The following is a 26,431-nucleotide window of genomic DNA, read 5'->3' on the forward strand; positions in this document are numbered from 1 at the left end:
CCCATGGCCCTTTGGATGTCACTGGACTACAGCTCCCATCATCCTTCACTATTCATCATGCTGGCAGGGGCGGATGGCAGTTGGAGTTCAACAACATGTGGAATTACCCGTTATAACTGATTCTTTGGATTTGGAAGGGCAGACTCGTTCAAATGAGTATTTGAAGCCACAATCATGGCCCTATGTTAAAGATTGTGTTCTGACATTATAATAAGATATCAGGAGGGAGGAGGTCCTACAGCATATAGTTAGAAAACAGTTCAATTGAATTATTTGAAATTTGGTAAGTTTGAGGATAGTCTATGTCAGATTTGGCATAGAAAGGATTAGAAAATGGCAATTTGCAATGAGTTAAATATGTGATGAGCAACTTCAGAAGTCAACAAGTGGTGTGGGTGGGTTTCTTTTCAGACTTTGCTGGAGTGTTTGGGGAAAATATTTCTGCATTTGCACTGCATCTTTTGGGAAACTGCTTGCTGTGTTAGGTCAAGGGGAATGCCTGGTGTGTGCCATCACCCATGAATTGTGTGACCTGTTTGTAGATTTATTTATTTTTAAGGCAATTTTGTAGTCAATGTTACTCAATGAGAGCTCATTAGGGTGTTCTCCACACATGCTAAGTGTGAGCCCGCTGTGAGAGAACGTTAAATGTGAGAAAGGAAGAATGGGAATGAGTGACAGCCAGAGGAATATAAAAAGGTGTATCTATGTGAAGGACAGGAATTTTGTGGGGGCAGGCCAGGCCTCAGCCTTGAAGTGTTTACAGTTTGGGTGGTTCAAGAGGATAAAAGTTAGGTGTGAAGGAAGACAGGGAGAAGAAATCATGGGAGATGAGTAAGAATAGTTTGAAGGGCATGAAGGAAAGGAGGCAATATACCTGAGGTGCAAATTAGCGGGATTCTGGTGAGCAGCTTTTGAAAGTAGAGTAGAGGCTTCAGAAAAAAGGGAGGAAGGAGATTTACGGGGCTTGAGTGTGCTTAATTTGCTTAATTTCCCATTTTTCTATTGCAACTTTTAAGACTTGCCAATTGACCTAAAAAGCCACCTAGGCCCACTCCTGCACCTTTAGCAAACATAAAATGTACAGGAATCCACTGGAGTGATTGTAGAACATGGAAACCAGCATGAACCCTCACTAATTTCACTAATTTCACCCAGTGAACTAGTTGTTATATGAAGAGAAGCAGCAGCAACCAGAGCTCATGGAACGCACCCTATTTCTCATCTCTCCCACTGAGTTTTCCATCGAGGTTCTCATTTCAGTTTGAAGTTTGCCTGATGAGAGAGTTGTTGGCACAGTCTTCTCAAACCATAATTCAATGTGGGTGGCATTGGTTGCCATTTGGGTACTTGTAACATAGAATGGTGGTTTGAATAGCATTCTGGCTTCAGTTGAATGGGTTGAATGGGTTTACTAGTGAAGACACAAAACTGGGACTTGGGTCCACTGCTGTCACTAACAGCACTCTTTTTACAAAGGTAGTGGCCAAACTGGAACTAACCACAAGTTACATTACCATACTATACCAATACTGCCTACATAACATGTCTATTAAAACCTTTGGAAAGCTTTGCTTTGGAAATATGATAGTACAGTGGTACCTCGGGTTACATACGCTTCAGGTTACATACGCTTAAGGTTACAGACTCTGCTAACCCAGAAATAGTACCTTGGGTTAAGAACTTTGCTTCAGGATAAGAACAGAAATCGTGCAGCGGCAGCGGGAGGCCCCATTAGCTAAAGTGGTACCTCAGGTTAAGAACAGTTTCAGGTTAAGAACAGACCTCCAGAACGAATTAAGTACTTAACCCAAGGTACCACTGTAATTGTATGTGGATATTTATTTATTTATTTTTAATTATTTAACTTACTTATCAAATACCTATCTAAGAATAAGGTGCCTCACAAGTGGAGCAGCCTAGGGTCTCTCTTCATCCAAATCCGGCCCTGGGAGAATCTGGAATGTAAGATTTAAGGAACCCATATTTTTAAAATGTGTTCTGAAGGAGTACAAATGAAAATTAACACCATGGAATGAAACAGTGGATTGCCAAAAATATGCCAAAAGCTTGAGAAGTCAGTGTTTCACTTATTTTGTGGATTTTGGTATACAAATCTGTATAATTGTCAAAATGAAAAGATCATGATTAAATGTTATTGTAATGCAGAACCATGATTACGGAAAAAATGTTATTGTCATGATTGTACTGAATGCTTTGTTACTGAAATGTGGTTACTGAAATGTTGATGGGAGTACTGCATTTTTGCGCACAGTGCTGTAAAACTTAAAGTGGAGGGTACTAAATTGGCAATTCAGAATTGTATTCATTCATGTGTATTTTAATTCATGAAAGGAGGCAAATTGTTATAAAGGAACAAACATCAAGAAGAGGTATTCTGTAGGGATGTGCATCAGATTAGGACAAATCCCATATCCTAAAGAAAAGCAAGATGCCGGGGGGGGGTGATATGGGGCTTCTCAGAGGCAAAGCAGGATCCATATGAGGTGACACAAATCAAAGTAGAATTGCTAAAAATAATAGAAAGTAACATCTATAAGCTTACCATACAAGGAATAATCACCATATAGAGTGCAGTGATTGAAAAAGGGAGGAAAAAAAATATGAAGTAGGGAGAGAGAAATTGGAGAGCTCCATTGTGGCTGAGTGACAAAGATTTCATTCAGAAAGTTTAAAATCAACTTTGTTTTATTTTATTCAGAAACTTTAAAATCAATTTTGTGCCTTTCACAAAGACCCCTGGACCTATTAGCATGTCATTTGGCAGGTTTTTTGCCCAGAGACACTTCTCTTGTGCCTTCAATTTTCAGCCCAATTGCCCACAAAACACTAGAGGAGATTACATTTAGAGAGAAGCAGTTTGTAGCAGTTAAAAACTGAAGCTAAATGGTTTACAAAATGCCTAACAGACTAGGATTAAGCTCTAATTGGCAACTATGCAAACTGAAGTGACAACATACTTGCAATTTTATTATATACTAGGGAACCACTTTCAAATAGTGGACTGTCCCCCCTCCCCCAAAAAAATCAACTTAATTTTTCATTATCCAAAATACATTTTCCTCAAAAGAACAAAGCATACCAAACAGACAACCAGTTACAGTGGTACCTCGGGTTAAGTACTTAATTCATTCCGGAGGTCCGTTCTTAACCTGAAACTGTTCTTAACCTGAAGCACCACTTTAGCTAATGGGGCCCCCTGCTGCTGCCGCGCTGCAGGAGCACGATTTCTGTTCTTATCCTGAAGCAAAGTTCTTAACCTGAAGCACTATTTCCGGGTTAGCGGAGTCTGTAACCTGAAGCGTATGTAACCTGAAGCATATGTAACCCGAGGTACCACTGTAATTTGAACCAAGGCACGTCAGAACATGGCAGAACATATTTGCAATGCATGGCAAGAGCCCTTGTGGAATAGTCTCCACTGCATAAGGCAAAAACAGCCAAACATCTTGCAGGGGCGCAATGTTTGTCTACCTAAGAAACACATACAAGAACATAAAACAGAACTTTTTAAAATCTCCTGTGCCGCATGCAGTCTGTCCAAAAGCACAACCTAAATTACTGAAGCGGTGCTCTCAGTTAAACTATTTGAAATACAGATACATGTGCCATTTCCAACAATATGATAATATTCTTTTAAAAATTCCATTTCTGAAACTTAAGCATCCATTAATATTTCATTGGATTTTTAAAAATAGCATCATTTATGCTAAACATATCAAGTGTTTGTCCTTTTGCAACAGTCAATTTTACTTCTCCTTGTTTTTCCTTCAGATCCATCCCAAAAATATGTTCAAAATTTTATTTGCCAGCAGTCTACATTTTTTAAAAAAAATATCCGTATAATTTAAAAATGTTTCAGTTACTGTTGCTCAATAAATTAACTGAGAAAGTTTGACATCTAGAGACGCCCTTGATTTTAATTAGAACTGAGGTTGCCTGATTAAATTAAGAAGTTTGTATAATGTGTTCTCTTATCCTGAAATAGAAGATGCCAGCTAAGTGATTGCATTTCAATTCCAGCTGCCAAATGAGATCATCTCTAGCTTTTTGCTACTACAAGAGCACCTCCTGCTGCTAACATTATTAAATCTGTCTTGCTAGTGTCAACTGTGAGCAATGTTTATATGGCAGTGAAGATGGATGAGCATCTTCACTGAAGATTCTTCCAGGTGTGCCTTCGTGGATGTGTCAGGTTTGAGGCAGCCTTGGACGAGGTGCCCTCTGGCAGACTCTCTCAGAGCCATCTAGGACTGTTATGTCCTCGACTGTTACATCTTAATGTGCCATACATTACTATGCCATATATCTATGGCTAATCATTTTGTACAAACTGCCATTAATGTGCCCCTAATATAGAAACAGGTATGTGGGTGTGCTGTGGTCTAAACCACAAAGCCTAGGGCTTGCCAATCAGAAGGTTGGCGGTTCAAATCCCCGCGACGGGGTAAGCTCCCGTTGTACGGTCCCAGCTCCTGCCCACCTAGCAGTTTGAAAGGCCGTCAAAGTGCAAGTAGATAAATAGGTACCACCCTGGCAGGAAGGTAAACAGCATTTCTGTGCGCTGCTCTGGTTTGCCAGAAGTGGCTTAGTCATGCTGGCCACATAACTTGGAAAGCTGTCTGTGAACCAACGCCGGCTCCCTCAGCCAGTAAAGCGAGATGAGTGCGCAACCCGAGTTGTCCGCGACTGGACCTAACGGTCAGGGGTATCTTTACCTTTTAATATAGGAACACAAGAAGTAACTATAAATTACTTTTGATGACTTAGCACTGCATTGCTGTTTGACATATTTCCCCCCTGTTTGACATATTTTTCCCCTAAGAATGCGCCTGGATCATATAAAATAATTACAACTAAGCCAATTGCACTCATGAGTAATTAATTCAGTTGTGATTTGAAACAAGACCTGGAACCATTTGATGGATTTAGCCACAAGGGACAGGTGAAATAGTAGTAAGTATTGCTCCCTCAATTGGGCTGTAAATCTATTCAAAGGAATCCAAGAAAGTTTGGCAAAATTGTGCTAAAATAAACTGACTTTTATAGAGATTGCGATTTTTATTTAAGCCATATCCTTTAAGTCCTATATATTAAGGCAACTGCAAACAACATGGAGCACTGCTCCATTGGAGCAGCAATTTACTTTAATAACATTGGTTTCCACTGCTGACAAAATGTTTTGTAAGAAACTCCGGATATAACAAGCAATTTATAGTGCTTTGTGGAATTAAAATATATATATATATATGAAAAGTGATTATTTATTTACTTAAAATGAACCACACAATAAAACCAGTTATCATCAACATATATACGTATAAATATTGTATATATGTGTGCTTATGGGCTTAATTGTCAAGTTCCTCTATCAATAGTGCTGTAAAATTTCTGATGGTCACCATCTGGAATATTTCACTCAACCAAGCAAAATTGCTGGATTCTTTTAAGTATATAAACTAACCACTATAATTTTCTGGAAGAAAACCTAATTGTATTATTGCTGCAAAAGCAGAGTTGGTGAAATCTAATACCCCTTGGCTGTGCACTTAACAAAAAAGGCTTTTCTCCTTGTTCAGGGTCCAATTAACCATGAGACATTCCTGAGCAAATGCCTAGCTCCCATCCTCATTTTACCAGGGGCTTCTATCAGAACTGCTGTTTCATTAGTAGTTCCTTATCAAGGACATTCCAAACATCAGACTGAGCTCAAACAGTTCTACCTGCTGACAGTTAACGAAATAGCGACATAATGCATTTGAGTGCATCTCTGTGCTGCTCAGTTGCCATCTTGTGAACTCAGAGTGAAGATATAAAAATCCATACCAGCTACCTTGCAGGACATCATCGGGAGAAGAAAAGGCTACGGAGCAAACCCTACACAAATCTGAATTAGAGTCCCTAAGACAGTTGGATGGCGCCTTTTATGCTTCCTTCTGGCAAATCCCGCAGCCAATCTGGTACCAAATGTCTAGCTCTGCTTTCCTTTGGACCACATCAGCAAGACTTGTTATCTGGGCAGCCCAGGACTTCCATACACACTGCTCAGGCTTGCGTCCCAGGGAGGTCACATTAGTGTTGCTAACACAGCAGTATGCTTTTATCCCTGGGGATGCACTCCATTGTATCTCAAGACAGATGGATGCCAACAACATGAAGTTACTCACAAGCACTGTTTTTGAGCACTATATAAAATGAGAAGGAGAACTGTACAACCCAGAACTCACATTGATTCCACAGCCCTCTTTAGCCAAGAGAAGCTGTTTGTTGCTGACCTTCAGGAGAGGTATGTCCCTTCCACAAGTGCCTATATTTCAGAGAGTTTGACAGTGAACAGCCTAACCTCCACAAATGAGCCAAGTTTCCATCCTTCATCACCCACATATTGACTAATTGAGCTCAGAAAGGGATAGATGGTTTATTTTTCTGATTCATAGGGAAAACACTTGGTTTTTTAAAAATATAGATATAGATAGATGCAGAACATAATAGATTTTCTGTATAATAAAATCTGTTCAGAATGTAAGAGGATAGATCACATTGACAACAGACTCTTCCCTTGTGTGCTTTGGACAACGACATGTCCATGCTTTGCAAAGTGCCAGGTTAAATGGCTCTAAATAAATGTTAACAAATTGTAGCAAGGAACACAGCTGGAAAATAGGTTTATTGGAATTATTTCTTATTAATGAAATCTAACAATCACCAAAGAGTTAAGGACCCGTTCTTCACACTGTAGATAGAGACCATGTTTGCTGAAAAATAATCCCAAAGATGAACACTAACTGGGTGGGCACTTTGCAAAGTTTTTACATTTGGCCAAGAAAAACTTTCTTCAATAACAAACAGCACAGGGAGAGCAGAGTCTTCTTTTTTCTTCCAATTCCCAATCAGTGTTTCTGTACAATAACAATCTTAGTTGCATGTTTGCTGCTTTTGCTTCTCTTGGGGCGACTGTCCCTTCCCTTGCCGGGTCTGCAGATGAAAGGAGCCAAGCCAGGAATTACTCAAGAAGAATGTTGGGTCAAACTACAGCAAGAAGATAGATATTGCTCTATTTTTAGCCATGATGTGTTGCCTAGAGTTTTAAAATTCTACCCTGGGCAGAACTCCTGTTCCTTCAAGTACTTAGAAACAAGGAAACATTTAATGGGGAAATATATATAAACATGATCAAATTCCATCTATTGGCCTGTCTTGTCCAATCTTACTAACAACAATTCTCCTGGATTTCAGCCAATGCCTTTTTAATAAAAGCATTACCACTGCACTATGGTCCTGCCACCAACATTGCCCCATGGCTTCTTTCATCATTAACTCAAGGGGAATTGGCAAAACTCCCATTTGCCACATTTCTCTTGAAATGCAGCTCTCAAGCGAGGGAACAACATTTTGCTTGCCGTCTTATTGAGAGTGAGAATCCTCCAAAAGTGTATGTTATAAACGGCTAGTGTAGAACAGGGCAGTGAGGAAATCATCTTGTAAATCAAAGGTGCCATTAATATATATATATATATATATATATATATATATATATGCTGCAGTTCAATACACAAAACATTTCGTTCCTGTGCAGCTATGGTTTTCAGCAATAATCTCCCCTTCACTTCTTGTTTCATGCTGTGATAATTGAGCAAACAGCATGGGTAACTTCCCTATAGCCCATGGGTAGGCAGACTAAGGCCCGGGGGCGAGATCCGACCCAATCGCCTTCTAAATCCGGCCTGCAGACGGTCCGGGATAAAATGCATCTCTAGGTTATTTGTGGGGCATAGGAATTCATTCTTTCCACACACACCCCAAAAAATATAGTCCGGCCCCCCACAAGGTCTGAGGGACAGTGGACTGGCCCCCTGCTGACAAAGTTTGCTGACCCCTGCTGTAGCCAGTAGCAGCCAGTGTTTGGAGCTGCCCTCCTGACACCAGTATCACTGCCGTTTATGTAGACAGGGCAGAGTGGTGGTGAGTTCAGGGCTGTGAGGACACACTGGCAAAGCCAATTTGGCTCTGGTAAGTTGACACAGCAACTGCCATGCCCGCCTCATTCCTATCCAGGTATGCTGGCATCACCGCAGGGTCATCAGGGCAGTTTGGCAGCTCCCCAACATGCTCGCTGCTACTGGGTCGGTGTAGTTTAATCACTCCAACAGCAAATCCACATCAGATCCCCAATTAGTTCTTATGTCACTGTAGCCAAATTACTTGTGATTTCCCTAATAAAAATGTGCTTAGTAACTTGCCCGATGGACCATTAGTAGTAGCATTGGCAGTAGGAGCATTTAACACTTGCAGCATCTAAAAAATGCTGATATTGTTATGATTTACTGCATTTTATGTGAAAAAAAGTTTTGAATCAACTTAACAACGGGGGGGGGGGGAATCAGTTAAAAGCCAAGTTTAAAAATGGAATATAAAATTCCTTTGACAATACAATAAGAAAGGCAAGTCCTATCCCCATCACTCTAAAAGGGGAGCACCACAGTAGAGGCTAACGTAACCTCCAAAAGAATGAACTTCCATAGATAAAAAGTAAGACCCAGTCATCAAGCCCATATAATATTCTCACAGATATCATTTGTATTCCCATTGTAACTTAAATCTATGTTTGTATTAAACACCTAGAAATAGATTCTAGAAAGTGCAGTTTGATGGAGCTCCTTTAATTAAATCAATTCTATACCCTGTTTTTCCAGTGTTGATTGTCAGATCCCCAAGCTATCTTCAAATTCTAATCATTATTTTTTTTAACAGTTCTGTGAAAGGCATCCATCCATTCAAAACAGTGAAATTCAAGCCGTTACCATATCACACTTAATTGTATTTTGACAGCTGCAAAACCCAGTTAACTCCTCCTAGAAGTTTGTCTACAAAATGATTAATTAGACTATGGTTATTTGAGAGAACAGATTTTACTCAGACATATGAACTGACAATAAAACATACTGATGATAAACACCTTAATCCTTAGAGAGCAATTTGGCAAAGAAGTTGAGGACAATTCATCTTAAAAACACTGCTCTTTTGGTTATTAACTTTTCCATCAATGCTTAAAAAACAAACACCCCACAAAGTTGAGGGTCTATGCCTCAGTCTGCAAAAACTTTTCCAGGAAACATTTCACTGAAATTTAAATGTGGGTAGGGAACTTTTCAATTATTTAGTTTATCCCTTTTGAAAGGCTATTAAAAAGCACACTGTATATTTTAAGTCAATCTCTGGAGGTTGGATAAAAGTCATTGATTTTATTTTGTCTTAAGACCTACAAAATACCTTAAGACCAATTGATTTCATTGGGAGCTAAAGTCAGTCATGACTAACTCATCTTAGTGATTTCAATACGGCCTAAGTTCAATCGACATATGTTAGGAAGGATTCAACACAATATGAGATTAGTAACATCACAAACTTCTGATCATTCTGTCAGTGCAAACATTTCTTCTTGCTAGAACGAATGATTTCCCACACACACACACACAACTTTTATTGCAGATTCTCCTGACCCTCTGGAGTGGATTTGGAGGACATGGGGGGGCACACAGGAGAAAGAGAGTAGGGATGGCCCCATTGCACTAGCAGGAGCCCTTGTGCTGCCTCCCACTGGGTTAATTCTGGTTAATTCCTATGTGTTTTTATTCCATCTTGTTGTAAGCCACTCTAGGGATGATAGTTGAAGAACAGAGACTGCTGTAATTTGCAGAGTCCAAAACTTATGAAAAGCCCATTTCTGAATAGAAAGGAAAATTTAGCATTATGGTAGTTGAAGAGCTAAGGGACACAGGAATTTAGCAGCTTGCTGCCCAACAGTCAGGTGAAACCTGTTGCCATGATAGCAATCCTCCATTGCTCCTTGTTTAATATTACTACTCCATTCATGTGCAGTACAAACCTAGCCTAGAAATAAAACTGTTGTCCTGTCAGTACGTGGCCAACATCACCAAAGCTACGACTTCATCACCCCCAGCTATGCACAAAATAATGTTCGATCGTATAAAAAATGTTTCTCCTTTTTCTTTACAGTATTTTATTTTTTACTGCTGCTCTTTGAGAGCTGTGCACTTTGCCTCTGGTATCCTGGAACACACCTATTTGGCCTCATTGCAGCAATTCTGTCCTCTTCATGTCCATTATGTGATAAAAAGTTCCTGTCCTGGTTGCACTAAAAAGAAGCTAAAGTTTTTTTGTGGAAAAGCTCCAAGTATGGCTGGGTTACATGTCCCTCAGCTAAACAATGTCTCCAAATGCTAAAGGCAATTAAGCTATGTATTTTGCAGGTGATGATATCCATCAAGAAGAAAATGTTTAACTGCTGTAATATAGACTTTAATTACATGACAGAGATACCGTCAAAACAAAAATATTATTAACTTGCAAGTAGTTTTTTTAAAAAAATTAAACAGATCTGTCTCTCTTTTTGGCAACAACAGCCTGTCTTCTCTGAAGGAAAATAATCATATTTAGTTATGTAAAGGCTAAAAATAGATGGTGAACAAAATTTACCAAGAAAGCTTTAAAAGTGTGTAAAAAACCCACTACTTCTGCTGCTACTAACAACAGCGACAACAACAGACTTCACAAGCATTTAGGCAGCCAAAGCCAACATTTACCGCAGCTGAATACAATGTTGGTTCTTGTATTAAACTTCAAAATCTAGTCCTCTATAAAGATCTTTTAAAATCTACAACGTGGATTAGCTTAATATTGGTAAATCAAAATTATCAGATCTAATACAACTCTAGATTATTGGAATAGTAAGATTTAATGTGTTGCTTACTTATTTTATACAGTAGTGGTCTAGTTTTGATGACAGGTGAAGCCTTGAAGAGTGAAGTAGAGAAATCTAATTCATTCTAATTTCATCATGGCTGGTGAAATCAAACTCAGGGAGGGTGTGAAAGACTACCGGCTGGTTGAAAGTGGTTGCTTCACAGTGTGAGGGGATGGCGTCTGCCACCTTAGACGAGGCGGTTGAACAGCTACTACCGAAAAAGCGAGGCTTTGATCCAATCAATTCTCACAACTATCACCCAGTTGCAAATGCCCTGTTTTTAGGGAAGGTGGCGGAGAGGTTTGTGATGGAGCAACTGGACGTTCCTGGATGAGAATGATTATCTGAATCCATGCCAGCCTGGGTTTGGTTGCCCTTTGTAGAGAGGACAGGAGGAGTGCAACCCTGCTCCTTCTTCTCAAGCTTTCAGAGGCTTATGATACCATTGGCCATTGTATACTTCTGCGGCAAAACTGCAGGCTGGGCACCAATGGCATCGTTAGTGGTGGCATTGTGCTGCAGTGGCTCCATTCCTACCTATAGGGCCATGTCCAGAGAGTAACTCTGGGAGAGTGCTCCTCAGCCCTCTGGTGTTTACACTATGGAGTGCCAGAGGGCACTGTTGGGAACAATCATTAGGAATTTTGGAATGAAGAACCATCAATATTCTGATGATACCCAGCTGTAATTCTCCATTACATCTGAGTTAGGAAAAGCTGTGGAAGCCCTGGACCAGTGTCTGAATGCAGTGGTGGACTGGATGTGAGCCAGTAAGCTGGGCTGATATCCTAGAAAGGCAGAGGCCTCATGGGTAGATGGTTCCATATCTGGGAGATAGATTAGTTGCCTGTTTGGGATGGGGCTGCACTCCTTCTGAAGGAGCAGGTTTATAGATATTCTTTGATCAATCTTTATCATTAGAGGCTCCAGGAGACTTGTGGCCTTCTAGCAACTTTGGCTGGTACGCCAGCTGCAACTATTCCTGGTTTAGGGTGGCATGGTCCATACATGCATTGGTAGCCTCAAAACACAATTATGGTAACACACTTTATGTGGGACTGCGATTGTGTCTGGTCTAAAAGATGCCGCTGGTGCAGAATGCAGCAGCTACTCTCTCACAGTAGCAGACTGCTGGCAATATGTATTGGTTATCAAATCGCTACCAGGCTAGGTTCAAAGTCTGTGTGTTAATTTGCAAAACCCTAAACAACTTGGGCTGAAAGTACCTTAAGGTTCCATCAGATCCCAGAATCCACTTCAAAAGAAACCAAGTATATGCACCTGTCACAGAAGATATGCACTACTTTATGCACAAGTACTATAAAGAACATGTGTTTGACGCTGCACACTTATTGGGGGAATGCACATTAAACACGGTACTTCTGAGTAGACAAGCATAGGAATACGTTGTACAACTGTTATTCCATCTACCCAGCACAGCTTGACATTGTACTATTGAAAGAGCTAAATATTGCTGTATATTACTTTGTCTCGTGCAAGCAGAACTATCCTATTCTATTAGTCATAATCTGCTAATTGAGTATTTTTAGTGCCTAGCACAAGACCTCAGGCTTCATGCAAAATCACAAGCCTATAAAACTTCACAAATACAAGTCTGTTCTTGGCCGCTGCAATTTTCCAATGTTCTTTGTAGCAGACCTGGATTCATTTTAAATCAGCATGCATGAGCCTTTGCTGAAACTAATTTTTCCTGGCCACCCAAAAGCAAACTGAAGAATTGGACTTGATCTTCAGCCTTGGCAACAACATTATATTGGCCCACCAAGTTATTCGGCAGCATTGGTTGTTATGGTGTTACAAGAAACAGTCTGTTCTGTGTACATTCTGAAAGTGTATCTTGTGGATGTTGCATAATCTATTCATTTATTTGTTGTTATGTACATAGCACCATCAGCAGCAATTTTATTAGGCTGAAGCAGAGGGGGTGATAGGAAACAGGACCACACTATCAGGTTCCTCCTCCCTCCATTAAGTGTCACCTGGCTGAGGGAAAGGTGGAAAGCAGGGCCACTTTATCTGGCTCTACCTCCCTCCAAAGGCTATCACATGGCTGCAACAGAAAGCAAGGTGATAAGCAGGGGCATTCGATCATCTCTTTTTATCAACACCCTTTGGCTCATCTTCCTGAACTGTTTTCCTTCCATCTGCTCATTAGAAGACCTACTATGTAACTTGAAGAGTTTGTGCCAGAGTTTGCAATCTCCCTTCTTCATACCTTTTGTTTTCTTTCAAATTGCAAGCTGTGGGCCAGGGATTTACTTGTTTTAATTGACCTTATATAAGTTGCTCTATAAGTCTTATAGCTGAAGCTGGGGTAACATGCTTTAAAATCAATTATGTATTTTGAAAAATTGTTCATTATGCATGTGGATACCTCTTAAGATACAGAAACCAAATTTTGCATTATGGTTCCCGAGATCAAGGGGTAGGGTTTTATTTATGTTTGGATGCAAATGGCTGCCATTTTGAATCAAGATGGCAGACTGTACCTTTGAAAACTGCACTGATTTTATTTGTTAGAATTCCCAAACTATGGAGCATGAGGTTGCTTGTAAATACATAAATGTGCATAGTGCTTTACAGAGTACAATAGGACAGGTCCCTATCCGAAGGATCTGCTATCAATAATCAGATACAGGGAGACAATAGAGGAGGGTGATGGAAATGGAAACAGGGATAATAATGAAAAGAATGTGTAATTATGCTTAGCTACAATAGGACCTAGGACCATGTCAAAGGCTTCACACAAAAAGGGTTTTGAAGAGGGATTGGAAGAAACTCCCATTCATTACCATGCTTTGAAATAACTGTACACTTCTCAAAAAAGTGAGAGAATGAAAAATGGAAAGGCAAAAGCAGAAAATGGCTGCTGTACATTTCTTTGTAAGAGCTGCTGCTTCTAATGCCAGAAAAAACAGGCTTGCCTGTTTCAGTGTATTCAGTGGTGGGACACTTGCAGCCCTCCAGATGTTGCTGGACCACAATTTACATAATATTTGAATATTGGCTATGCCTACTACAGCTGATGGATGTGGGGAGTCCAAAATCTGGAGGACAACACGTTCCCCAGCCTGTGTAGGCAAAAAACCACACAACTACATAGGCATTATCTGTGTGTAGGGCAGATCCCATGAGGTACAACTCAAATAAAGGAAGGCATAGTTCAACATGTAGAACTCTGGGTTAAATGTGGGCAGTGCTTTTTCGGTTCCTCTCAGGTGGACGCCATTGCCATTATAAAAGAACAAAGGAGGAGTTTGTGCCAAGTTCTGGCACCACTTTTTCTAGAAAAATAACACTGAATGTGGGTAGGCTCACATAGACCATCTGGGCTACACCAGCAAAATTGGTTGAAGTGTGTACAACTGAGTTGCAACCTGTGTTGACACCTGAATAGTTTGACCTGGAAAAATCACCTAGTAGGTTACAGGCAGAAATGTACTTTCCTCCTCTACCTCTTCCCCACAAAGAGAGTGGTATGGTAGTCCACGGGCTGGATTTAACTAACTAGTTCCGCTCACAGAAGCACACATCCATGCAGCTCCCACCTGTTCCTCCTGAATGCCCCCACTCTACTACTGCACTTTGTCGTAGGGCAGAGTTATGTGTGCCTTGTGATCTGTCCTATACTCTCTAAACTAGCTTGTTGCCCTAGGTGCTGCTGAAGAGGTACCCTGTGCTTGTACTGAAGAATCAACTGCTACTCCACCCACAAGAATGGGATTGCCCAGCACCAACTTGTCTTTTGGCTCAGATAGCAAAATGTCTTAGGATGGCCTGGAGTGAGGGGATGCTAACGAAGGGGGCACAGGGCAGGCAGAAGGGAATGAAGGCAATCAGTGTGTTGCATACAGACGCACTGCACTTTTACAGAAAAATCAGTCTTGTGGTACCTTATTTTATTTATTTATTGCATTCATATGCATATTTTATCCAAGAAGTTCAATATAGCATACATTGTTCTCCCCCTCCCCAGTTAATCCCCACAACAACTCTGAGGTAGTTTAGATTGAGAGTCACCTGGTGAGCTTCACATACAAGTGGAAAATTGAACCCAGGGATCCTAGGTCCTAGTTGAACACCCTAACCACTATCAAAACTGAAAGAGTAAAATTTATTATAAGCTTCTGTAGATTTAAGCCCACTTTATCAGACGCATGAAGTGAAATCTTAGCTGGAAGGTGTTGGAAAAAAATGAATGATTTCGTCGGCTATCTCCCTATAGTTAGATGCCGAAACATAAATACAACACCCTCTCTAAAATTAAAAGATCGTGACCGCCTGCCTCTGCTGCTGCCTTGTTTGGGAGAGTATGGCACGCCGCTGGCCAAAGCCACGCTAACAATCTGGAATTCTCTGCTGATTCCCGCTCCGAGCAGTCTTCACTTCAGCCCTGGAACGTTCACACTGAACCCGGAATTTGGGCTCAGTGCGAGTTGTTTATAATCCGGACCACAGACTTCCTTCCCAGAGGGTCCCTTCCCAGCAAGCAACGCACCGGAAGTTCCTGCTCAGCAAAGCAGCCCTTCTACGGCAGGAAGTCTATGCTCATCGGGCAGCCGACAGCTTTTTCTTTGGTGTTTCTGTGCCTCTCTACAAGACTGTAAATATCCACCACCTCAGACGAAGGGATGTGTCGTGAACCGTATACATCCGGGACTTTTTTTTGCGGCTGCGCAGTTCTCCCCCCCGCCTCACCGGCCGTTCCTCTTATCTTCTTAGGCGGGACGCCGTTTGTTTAACACGATGATTCCCACTCCGTGGCACCGGCACGTGGGGCCGCAGGGCCCCTTCAGCGAGGTCTACGAACCCGCCGAAGACACTTTCCTGCTGCTGGACGCTCTGGAGAGGGACGCGGAGGAGCTGAGGAGCGGCAGGTGAGGGAGCCAATGGCAGGAGGGAGGCGGGGGAAGGACGTGCGAGGCCTCGGGGGGGGGGATGCGCGCGCACGCAAACGGCGGAGGTGCCGGTCATTTGCACGGCGGCCCCAAGTTCCTGTTAGGAGCCTCCACCTCGCGTGCTGGTGGCGCGGCTCAGGTCTCTCAGCTCTGGCCTCTTGGCAAAAACTGAACTCGTTGACTTCGCGTGAATTTATATTCAAGGTGCTGCAGGGGGGTTACGTTCCGAGGACGTTTTAAGACAGCGGCGTGGACCTACGGCGAAAGTGCAGACCACTATAGCAGAGCTAAGCATCAAACCGAACCCACTCAAACCTCAAATTGCGCGCAGTTAAACTAAAAGTGTATATCCATGCATTTGGAGTTCTTTGAAGTCTGAAAACAAAGAAAAGAAATGTGTGCGCGCGCGCCTAATGTAAGGTTACCAGATTTTTTTCAATGAATCCGGGGACACTTTTCAACTTCCTGCTAAATAGATGGATTTTGTCAGGGGACTGATTTGTAAATCTGGGAACTGTCCCCAGGAAACGGGGACGTCTGGTAAACTTGGCCTAATGATGGTAAGGAGGGCATTGAACCCAGATCACAATACCCATTCCTCCACCATGGCATGAAAAAAAAGCAGATCCCTTAAAAGCACTCAACACGCTTTTTTAAGGTTCATGTGTAAAATAATGTGCACACAACAAATGTATATGGAACCACAAGCATCATCCAGGTGCATGCAGTGGCAGATGAGTTGGTTTTTTAAAAAGATTTATGCCCCACCCTTGGATCACACATTCTCAAGGCAAGGAACAGGACAACATTCACCCTTTCTTTATTTCTCACACAGCTGGCACAATCTTGAAGCTGGACAAATAGGATCAGGATGTGCTTCCCACCACGAGAAGCAAGGCAGTTGCGATCTCATCTTTGGGAACCTGCACATGTTTATTAGTAAGATTTGCAAACTTCAGCTAATTTTTTCTCTCTGAGTTGTGAGAATAGTACAACCTGAGCTCCTTGGAGGAAGGGTTGAAAGAAATGTAGCAAAAAAAACCAAACCAGGGCTCTGGCCTGTTTTGGTGCCTGAAGCAGAAAGTTTAAATGGCAGCCCTCCCAATAATCAACATGCCACAATGCACCAGAAAGTCCCACTGGAAATTTTTTTTATTATTATTTATTAAATTTGTATAGCATTCTTCATCTGAGGTCCACAAGGTGGTTTGGAATATTAAAATACAAAAATGCATAACATAGTAACAAACAAAAACAATAACTTCCCCACACAGTTTAAAAGATCTTAGGCAGTTTAATTAGCCAAAGAATTGGCAGTAGATAAATGTTTTGCCTGGTGCCTAAAGATATGCAATGAAGGTGCCAGGGGAGGCTCTCAGGATAGCATTCCATAAATGGGAAGCCATTGCAGAAAAGGCTCATTCTCGTATTGCTACCCTCTGGACCTCTTGTGGAGGAAGAAGGGCCTCAGATGGTGATTGCAGGGTCTGGGGGGATTCATAATGGGGAAATGTGGTCCCACAGGTATTGCGATCCTGAGCCATTTAAGGCTTTATAGGTCAATACCAGCACTTTGAACTGGGCCTGGAAACTAGTGCAGTCAGGCCAGAATTGGCATCATATGCTCAAACCCAGCATTCAAAACTCCCATTGTTCTAGGCACGTTTTGCGACAAGGAATTTCATTTGCACGAGTAGTTTCTGAGCTCTGGGCACAGTACTGCGCCTAAGATTTCAGATTAAAACTGCAGAGTGGAAGAAAAGGAAGATCACTTTGTGCCTCCCCACTTCCAGCCACTTTCTGAATACTGGAGAAGAGACCCTCTTAAGAATATTAGGGGAGTGGGCAGGGGAAGCATGCCGTTGTTTTTTGCAGTCTTCAGAAGAGGAGTAGACCATATGAAAAATGAATATAAGATTTTATCTGCAGTTCTTATTTTCAGCTTTGCATTCTTGTTATAAAAAGTGCACCTGGACATTCCGTTGTTGCGCCCACAACCTAAGTTTACGGTGCCATTTAGCCCCTAACTTTCATATCTCAGTTTCTAACACTGCTCAAACTGTTTTGCCCTTGTGAGCAACCTGGCCGCTGAATTCTGCACCAGCTGAAGTTTCCAAACACTCTTCGGAGGCAGCCCCACATATAACACATTACAGTAATCTAACCTAGAAGTTACCAGAGGATAGATGGTAGAAGTTAGGCTATATGTGTCCAGATAGGGGAGAAGCTGGATCACCAGCTGAAGCTGATGGAAGGCACTCCATGCCACCAAGGACCCCTGAGCCTCAAGAGCATTGCTGCTGTTTCAAGGAGCCTTGAAAGTAGAATTTCCTGATGACTTGTGCCCCGTGGATCAGATGTGCCTGTCTCTCACACTGCCGCTTCTAATAGCACCCAAAAACATACCACCTTACTTTATTTCCTTGTAGGGCCTTGCCAAAGCTGGTTGTGTCATACTCTATAGTGTTTTGTTTCAACGTATTGGCTTTAGTTGCAGTAAGGATTGTGAACAGTTTCTGCTGAAAGGAGTTCAACCAGCCTTGTGGCAAGATCTTTCTCAGTAGTAGTACTTGAGATTCCCCTTTTAAAGTAGTGTTGCCAAGGGATGAATCAGAAACCTTATATACACAAAATATGCTCTGTTAGAACTATGGCTGTAGTCCAGCTTGATCTCTAGGATACACTTGTCCTATAGTTATGACAGTTAACTGTGCTTAAGTGTGTCTAGAGCAAACATTCATCTGCAGGATGACCCACTGGTTTTGAGGCAAAACTAGAATACGTACTGGCATTTACAGATGGAAAATATATAAAGAACTTAGGCTTACAGATTGTTTTGAAAGGCCATCATTAGACTGGATAAGTGCATTTCAAATAGGATTTACTAGTATAAAAAAATCAGAAGTTGAAAACTACATGGAAAATGAATTTAATCTCTTTAAAAATCAAGCTTATTAATTTATAAAAATAGAACTTAAGCTTCTTAGTGGGTATAGTCATTCCATTTAAAGTAAAGCTTACAATGGATAATATTAATCTCTATTTTTTTCTGCAGAAAAATACATTGTATCCAGATATTTTTAAGATATGTAGTCACTGTCTGAATAGTTTATAGCGGCACAGCCCTCGTTAATCTCATTGCACCCTTATTTTTATGTCTAAAATGTTTAGCATTGAGATCTGCCTTGAAGTAGGATCTGGATCTGGAGTAGTTTCAACATTTTTGGCTTCAATTGCTGGACCCAAAGCGTTATACTTGTAAGTATTTATATGTTATTTTAAATTGTATTGTAGGATAAGTAAAGGCAGGGTGCATATGATTATTTAAATGTACCCCACACCCCTAGATCACAAAAATATTACCATGAATTGCACTTCAGTGGCCTTTTAATTAGGTTGTATACTATAGTGGTTTTTTTAAAAAAAACACCTTTGGGCATAAATATGTGAAGTGTAATTAAAGTCATGGGAATGTATATTTGATGCCAGTGGATCCTTCCTACAGTAGACCAGTTGGGTGAAAGATGCACAGGTTGAAGCTAATACTATACATCTCCCAACTCTATGCAGCTAATTACTTGGTTCAGATATCACTCCAAATCAGGGTTCATTTTAGCAGTATTTTAGAACCTAAACCATTGAGTTTCCAAATGCATTTGAAGCAAACGATGCTTTAGACCTCTTTATCTGCTTTAGTATTCCATCCTTCCAGGACTTGGCTTCAAAGACTTATTTCTGTATTTCTGGTGCAGCCATGCCTGGAGATGTTTACATGCTGTGCCAAATCATAAACTTCATTCACCATAGTTTTTATGGTCTCTGAACTGAGCCAGTATGTTGCATTGAAGTCCATGGTTAATCTTGGTTTAATAAAAGTTACCAGTATTCTTTCTTTCAAAGCTTGGATGGCACAAAAATCCCTGCAGTCAGAGCAGATAGGGATATTTGAATTGTTATGCCTAACATGGTATCTTAATTGTTGCCAACTACAAGAGAATACTCTTATAAGGAACTGCAACCTGTGGGTATTTATTTGTATCACATTGTGACAGTTTTAATATCACCTTATCTAAATGATATTTAATGTCCAGTTACCTTGGTTGACAAAACATTGCTTGTTTTAACTGAAATACTGCTCATTTGCTTATAGGTGTACCGATATCAACCCTCTGGCAGGTCTGTGCACTGTGGAAACAGCCATACATAATAATGTTGACATTCAGCCCATAATTACTGATCTGGTGAGATTCAAATTATAACTCATCCTTTTGATAGATAATACTGCATACTTTCATAATACCAAACACTTCACTGTGATGTGCTGATATAGCACTTTGAGTATATAGTGTTCAATAAATTAGCTTTTTTGCAGTATTTATATGTTATTGTTTTTTTACTAGTGACTGATGTTTGTAAATTTTAATGGTACTGTTATTATTGTGAGCTACTTCCATCTCAACATTGTTGCTTGAAAAGCAGAACACAAATATTAAATCAGATCAAGTTATAAAATGTTAATCCTTTTAATACAGAGGTACCTTTTTTCACTTCCTTTGGAAAATAATTGTAGCAGTAATTTGGTGAGTTAATTGAAAACAACATTGTTTTTTGGTTTTGACCTTTTCTTGGAGCATAAAGGCAAAGAGACAGCTTTTAGATTGATAACCAGTCTTTTAATAAAATGTTAGTCCTGTGTGACCTAACTGAAGGTCATGTGCTAAAGTTGAAGCAAACTGGAATAGCTGTAACTTTGCCCCTGCCCCAAATTCTTTACTAAATTGTATTTTACACAAGCCGGCTTGGAGAAGTTTGTTGGAGAATAAAAGTTGTGTTAATTTATTTTACGGCAATTTATGTCTAGGTAACAGCATTGTTGCCACGATTGCATGGGAAAGTGGATGTACTGCTATTTAACCCACCTTATGTAGTAACCCCTTCTGCTGAGGTACGTATGCATTTGAGAAAATAGTTTATCAACCTGTTGCAGTTGGGTAGCAGTTGTTACCCACTGAATATGTTAAATTTCACTTGTCTGAAAATTTTAATTCAACTGCAGCATTTCCTAAATCTGTTTTCAATATTAACTAGCTAATCTTGTCAAGTATTTCTGTCTTCTATTATTACTACTGTTAAGAAATTTGCACATGCATTTTCTGGATACTTGCAGCCTGATCTTATCTCAGTCACCCTTGTGTTGAATGGAGCTCTGCTTAGGTTTGCAGACTTTATATCCAGATGATTCTGCAGTAATAATAGACAGTAAGGCCATCTTGCTTTAAAAAACCGATTAAAAAGCTAAACAAGTATGTGTGACTTAGATAACTGATTGAATTCAAATGTGTTTGACTTCACTCATTGCAAAGGTCATCTTGTTTTTATTTTGTCTAAAATGCTGCATGGTATATCAAAGTGCAATTTCCCTTTTTCATTTATTCTAGATTCACAGTCATGGAATAGAGGCAGCATGGGCTGGAGGTAAAAATGGCAGAGAAGTTATGGACAGGCTCTTTCCACTGGTGTCAGACTTGCTTTCAGCTAGAGGATTATTTTACTTAGTTGCAATTAAAGAAAATGACCCAGGTTAGTAATACTTCTGTTCTTTCCCCCACCTCTTAAACTTAAGGAGTTTACACTGAAACACTTGGCAAATATTCTAAAAACAGTTTGGCTAGTCTTTACTTTTTGCATTAAATCTTTTCAGAGAGAGGCATGCTTTAGAATAATTTTGTAATTAATTTGAATGAGTATTGGAGACAATTTTATGCCAAACTGGATTCAGCCACTCCTATGATGGCTTATATGAGCTGTATATATCTTGTATGGTCTGTCTAGTATTCAGCTACTGCTAGTGAAAGCCCTTGTGGAGAACACAGAATCCCCCTTCATACCATATTCACATGAATGAATTCCATATGATGAAGGGAAAATGGGACCCCATCCCAGGTGTTCTGTGGTGGGCCAGCCTCACCCCCTGATGCTTATGTATGTAATGTAGATCACTGCAAATGTATATCTCATGCATAGATCCACACTCAATGTGTGGATTCTGAGGCTGGCCCAGCACAGAACATTGAGGATACAACTTCCCTTTCATCACATGAACTTTCTTCACCTGCAGGGGGCTAGAATGACAATCTTATTTCCTCTAAAAGCCATTTAGCCTCAGGCTTGGATGCTAAATGGGACTACCCAAAAATAAGGTAGACACTTTTACATATTAAGGGGGGGCTTCTTTGGTATGCAGAAATATGTAAATTAAAACTAAAAAAATTAAGTCCCAAATATGTCTAAAGAATGTTGAGGGCAACAGTGGGGGAAGGAAAGAAAAAAAACCTACTTGGGGCTTTAACATAGGCAAGGCGGACCTGTGGCTCTTTAGTTGTTGTCAGTCTTCCAGCTCCTAGAATTCCTGACCATTGACCATCCTAGCTGGGACTGTTGGAGACCAAGAACAACTGGAAGGCCACATGCCTCCCCCAACATCTTGCAGTAGGTATTCTGGAGGATTTGGGTCACCAGAGGGACCTGTGCCATGAGGTTACGCTTCCTTTTTTGCACTTTACCAAGATTTTTCAGGAAGAGAAATAAAAAGGTCACACGTACTCTTTCCCATTCTTCCAAAACCTCCCTTGCTTCCATCAGTGCATAGGACACTTGAGTTTAGGGCTAGCTAGCCCCCAACCTAAATCCTTTAACATCATATAGTAAAGTCGACACAGGGTGACAGGAAGATAGGGAAGAAAAAAGGGTCATACAATTTCCATTTCTGATTCCAAAAAGTCACCCACCCCAGTTGCACTCTGAGCTCCAAATAGAGATTAATCTGTTTCAAGCTGTAGCTGTAAACAGCAATATTTCTGTTAAGGCAGGCATCCCCAATCTCAGCCCTCCAGCTTTCTTGGGACTGCAATTCCCACCATCCCTGACCACTGGTCCTGTTAGCTAGGGATGATGGGAGTTGTAGTCCCAAAACATCTGGAGGGTCAAGTTTGGGGATGCCTATGTTAGGGGCTGCAACACTTCCTTGTGACTCATCACACGCCTATTACTGCTTAGTCATGTAATGCTTGCTGTAGAATGGATTAGTGATCCATTTTTGCCCAGAGTTTCTACATCTATTTACAGGTGGCATACAGGCAAGTTAGAGGCTGCTATAATTGAATGTTAAGTAAATGTGAATCATGGAGTAGCAAAGGAACAGATTTTTCAGTTGAGAGCCAAACTGAGACTAGGTTGGCAGTGAATAATTATTATTCATTTTTTTAATAGCCTTACACTGGTCAGGAATAAGGAGTCAAGAACCTTGCTTAGTTTTGTTCTATATCTGTTCTCACGGCAGTGCTAGTATCAGCTTTCTACAGGTTTTTCTCTTTGCCAATAGGCAGGAAATCTAGCTGGGTGGATTGTGTTTGTGTATGGGTTTTTTTGCAAAATTAATGATGAAAGAAATTTGAAGATGATTTTGGCTGATAGTTGTTTAAGAAGGCTAGGACCCATCTGTTGCTTTAAACTGAGCTGTGATTTCTCATTTGTAATTGCAGATGAAATTATCAAAATATTGCAAAAATGTGGCTTAAAAGGTACCAGAGTACTTTCCAGACAAGCAGGAAGAGAAAATCTCTCGGTACTTAAATTTTGCAAGTCCTGAAGACTACCTGTTAAACAAAATCTACTCTGGAATAAAGGTTGCACAAAAGACAATAATACTTGATCCTGTATTATTATTTTTCTCACAACGAAGACAGAAGTTCTTTTGATCAGGACCGAATTTCTTGAACAGAAATATTGGAGGGTATGGTGTGCATGTCCACAGTGCACGTACGCCATGGAAGGCGAGGGGGCTCCATGTCCTCTTTTTTTGCTCTTCAAAATATCGCACCCCTAGTATACACAGCATTGCACTGGTGGTGTTCTAGTCTCTGGAAATTGAATTAACCAAAGCACAGAAGCTGAGGCTTTACATACCATCAGTTTTTGCCTGAGATGTCAGAATGCCTTGCTTTAATATATATAGTAATAATAAATAATTATTAATATAAAAGCCATATACAATTTGTATGATACCCTGATCAAACAACTTAAGATTTTTATTTGTAAATAAAGCTAAAATTAGCATTTCACAGCTAAATCCAACTGTGTCTGTTGATTTTCTTTGAGAAGTTAATTGAAGCAGAGAAGTCATTTCAGAAGAAGGTCTCCCGACAAAGCGGACAGGTGGATTTGTTACTAGATGTAAACCATTTGTACTGAAAGAATTAAAAAAAAGAGTATTAAAAGCAGATTTGACATACATTTTACGTTAAATGTAAGGTTGCTAGATGAACAGGTTTTATTTATGTCTTAAATAGTTGAGTAACTATCACATGTGTGACTTCTGTGAAAATTAAAATGAAAGCCATTTCTGAAGCCTATTATTCAACGAAGTTTTCTGCCCATTTGGCTGCTTAAGGACTTAATTGTCATAGTTTAAGGCTTACTACCATGGGCAGATAGCTTTCCTATATGAGCATACTACACTAATATGTCCTAGTCTTTCAGTTTTCAAGAATGTCGGCTGCATAATTTCCCAAGAGTGATAATTAGTTTACAATGCAGTATGGAAGTAAACTCTGTTTTCTTAAGGGAAAGACTTGCTACTCATTACAGGAGGATTTATCCTCTCAATTTTACTGAAACTCAACTAGTTTTGTGGATTTGACTACTCCTAAAGCCACTGAAGCTTTCTGTGTCTTCTTTTATTTAAAACTTGGTTCAGAATTTGTCTATTCCATGTACTTACCAGACAGGCTGAATGGAACTTTTTCTTGCATGTTCTGCAACCTTTTTTTGGGAGAGAGTAATTAGAGCCATGTATGACCGAGAAACAGATCATACAGTCTTCAACACCCTCAAAGCGTTTATCCACATTGTTTTTCCATAATGCTAAGCCTTCCATTATACTTCCATTCTAAAAGAAAATAAGTTGTCTCAGGAATCAATAATTCATTATTTCAAGTTTGTCTTTAGAGTATTTCACTTCTCATACTGGTTCACAGTCCTTTCAACTATTTTACAAGGAAGTTATACCATATCTTGAAAGTTTTTTTAAAGCATGGTGTCCCACCATTAATGCTGTCTACTACATAATAAAGTACTCCACTGTATCTGGTGACCATTTAGTTCTGTTGCTATAGTTTTAGCAAGAGTTGTTTTCCATAGATCAGAATCTGCCAAGCATACATTTTACTTAATAGCTATACTACACAACTCTCTTTCTTCTAAAAAAGAACAGGAATTTTGACTGAAGCAGCTGCCATTTCAATGGCAAGAGCTTTTGGGAGTGCAGATCTGACTGGATCCATGCTTGGAAAGTACTTCTCTCTCCCTGCTCAGTTAGGGACTGGACATTTTTGGCAAGTGCAAATTCAGGAGGGGGCAATTTCGGTACCCATGCAGATGGCTTTCAGACTAAAGGTTATATTGAGCTAGACAGCTGTCCAATGGTGAGCAGCTGCCCTGCTATTCTGCACCCACCTGCTGTTCAGAGCAGACCTAACCTATGGATAATAATACATGGCAAGGACTGAACCATCATGGTACTTTTAAGTGACACATACCTGATGAGTGAGATATGTGCTCAACTGTAGCATCCAATTGCGCCATTGCTGCACTGCTACACCAACTCTCTTTCCACTCTCAACAGTTATGGAACCCAGGGGGTAATTTGGAGGAAGCTGTATTATCAGTTCAATGAATATATCATCAACTGAGTAGGTAGCAATGACTTCTCGCGTAGCAGATCGAGCTTTTACCTGTGGAAAAACAAATCCATAGCAGGCAGAATACTTGTCAAAAAGGCATATAGCAGATAATTAGGAATGCACCTAAAATATATACACTTGTAAAGTGTACTTGCAATATACTTCTATTCCTCCACTTACTAAAATATGTGCAACGTTTTTAACTGTGACCAGAACAGAGACACTGAAAATGGCTGCTTATAGAAGAGATCTGCCCTGGAAATGACAGCACAATATCTGCAACATTTATGAACGCAAATATCTTTTTCTATTTATGAGCGCAAATATTCTTTTTCTATTTAATAAGCAGAAGTAACAATCCTGGAATAGTTCTGTATGCTCCTACGAATATCACAAGGCATTTCCAGACATTAATTTGTTGAGGGATTGATATAAACGAGTATCTCATACAATCTCTAAATTACAGAATAATACATAGACTGCAGATGATCACTGCCCTAATTGAGAGCACTATATATGCACAAACCTGTTTTCCAGAAACAACGTTAGATAAAGTGTGTGCTTCTGATTGAACACTCGATGGTAATTTACTTTCTACAGTATCAAACTTGCCAAACAATGAAATAAATTTATGTAGATAAGATCATACTAACCATCATTCCATTAAACAACTGTGTACTGGTCTGCACTGAAGATATTTCTTGTAAAGAAAGTACACTGCTGACGTATTTGCTTGTAAATTTATCTACAGTGTTGAAGACTCGTTTCTCGCAGCTATTCCACCAAAGACGAACCATGGCTGGCAAATCTTTTAATGTCATACAGTAAACAGAACATGCCAAATGAGGGATGTGGGAAGACAGCGATGAGGTGTCTGGATAACAAATGGGGGAAGTGGTTTGTAAATAAGAACAGTTAAATTACATCTCCACAGTTGTTTCGCACAATGAAAGAAATTCAATGTCAATTAAAGCTAAAACTATTTG

General features: G+C 40.2%; 2 protein-coding genes and 1 long non-coding RNA gene across 5 annotated transcripts in view; 1 reads left to right on the forward strand and 2 right to left on the reverse strand.

Annotated features, from left to right (window-relative positions):
- Positions 1–6,671: 6,671 nt before the first annotated feature.
- On the reverse strand, positions 6,672–15,544 carry LOC128412949 (uncharacterized). The gene is made up of 2 exons (XR_008330201.1): positions 15,306–15,544; positions 6,672–6,996 (listed from the first exon to the last, which is right to left on the reverse strand). It is a non-coding gene; the product is annotated as an uncharacterized LOC128412949 (long non-coding RNA).
- Positions 15,545–15,553: 9 nt separating this feature from the next.
- N6AMT1 (N-6 adenine-specific DNA methyltransferase 1) lies at positions 15,554–24,111 on the forward strand. Of its 2 annotated transcripts, XM_053386549.1 has the most exons (7): positions 15,577–15,684; positions 16,541–16,644; positions 18,877–18,963; positions 19,856–19,946; positions 20,567–20,650; positions 21,144–21,285; positions 23,247–24,111. In XM_053386549.1, the coding sequence occupies exons 2-7, from the start codon at positions 16,577–16,579 to the stop codon at positions 23,351–23,353; spliced, it is 579 nt and encodes a 192-aa protein (XP_053242524.1). In that variant the 5' UTR covers positions 15,577–15,684; positions 16,541–16,576; the 3' UTR covers positions 23,354–24,111. The 2 variants fall into 2 exon arrangements, with proteins under 2 accessions (XP_053242523.1, XP_053242524.1); XM_053386548.1 differs by lacking the exon at positions 16,541–16,644 and having other exon boundaries at positions 15,554–15,684.
- LTN1 (listerin E3 ubiquitin protein ligase 1) overlaps positions 23,775–26,431 on the reverse strand; it is a 28,353-nt gene continuing 25,696 nt past the window's right edge. For both annotated transcript variants that reach the window (XM_053386547.1, XM_053386546.1), the window contains 4 exons: positions 26,099–26,319; positions 25,302–25,496; positions 24,485–24,652; positions 23,775–23,951 (listed from right to left, as the gene is read on the reverse strand). In XM_053386547.1, the coding sequence (XP_053242522.1) occupies positions 23,889–23,951; positions 24,485–24,652; positions 25,302–25,496; positions 26,099–26,319 (647 nt within the window). In that variant the 3' untranslated portion in view covers positions 23,775–23,888. The remainder of the gene's footprint in view (positions 23,952–24,484; positions 24,653–25,301; positions 25,497–26,098; positions 26,320–26,431) is intronic.

The sequence above is a fragment of the Podarcis raffonei genome, chromosome 4 (genome assembly GCF_027172205.1).
Source record: "Podarcis raffonei isolate rPodRaf1 chromosome 4, rPodRaf1.pri, whole genome shotgun sequence".
Classification (NCBI taxonomy): Eukaryota; Metazoa; Chordata; class Lepidosauria; order Squamata; family Lacertidae; genus Podarcis; species Podarcis raffonei.

Excerpts from the sequence above, each read along its gene's own strand:
- N6AMT1 (XM_053386548.1), top strand. The coding sequence starts at position 15,554 with ATGATTCCCACTCCGTGGCACCGGCACGTGGGGCCGCAGGGCCCCTTC. Across the intron at positions 19,947-20,566 it reads AGCCCATAATTACTGATCTG|GTAACAGCATTGTTGCCACG; the intron begins GTGAGATTCAAA and ends ATTTATGTCTAG. Across the intron at positions 21,286-23,246 it reads AATTAAAGAAAATGACCCAG|ATGAAATTATCAAAATATTG; the intron begins GTTAGTAATACT and ends TTGTAATTGCAG.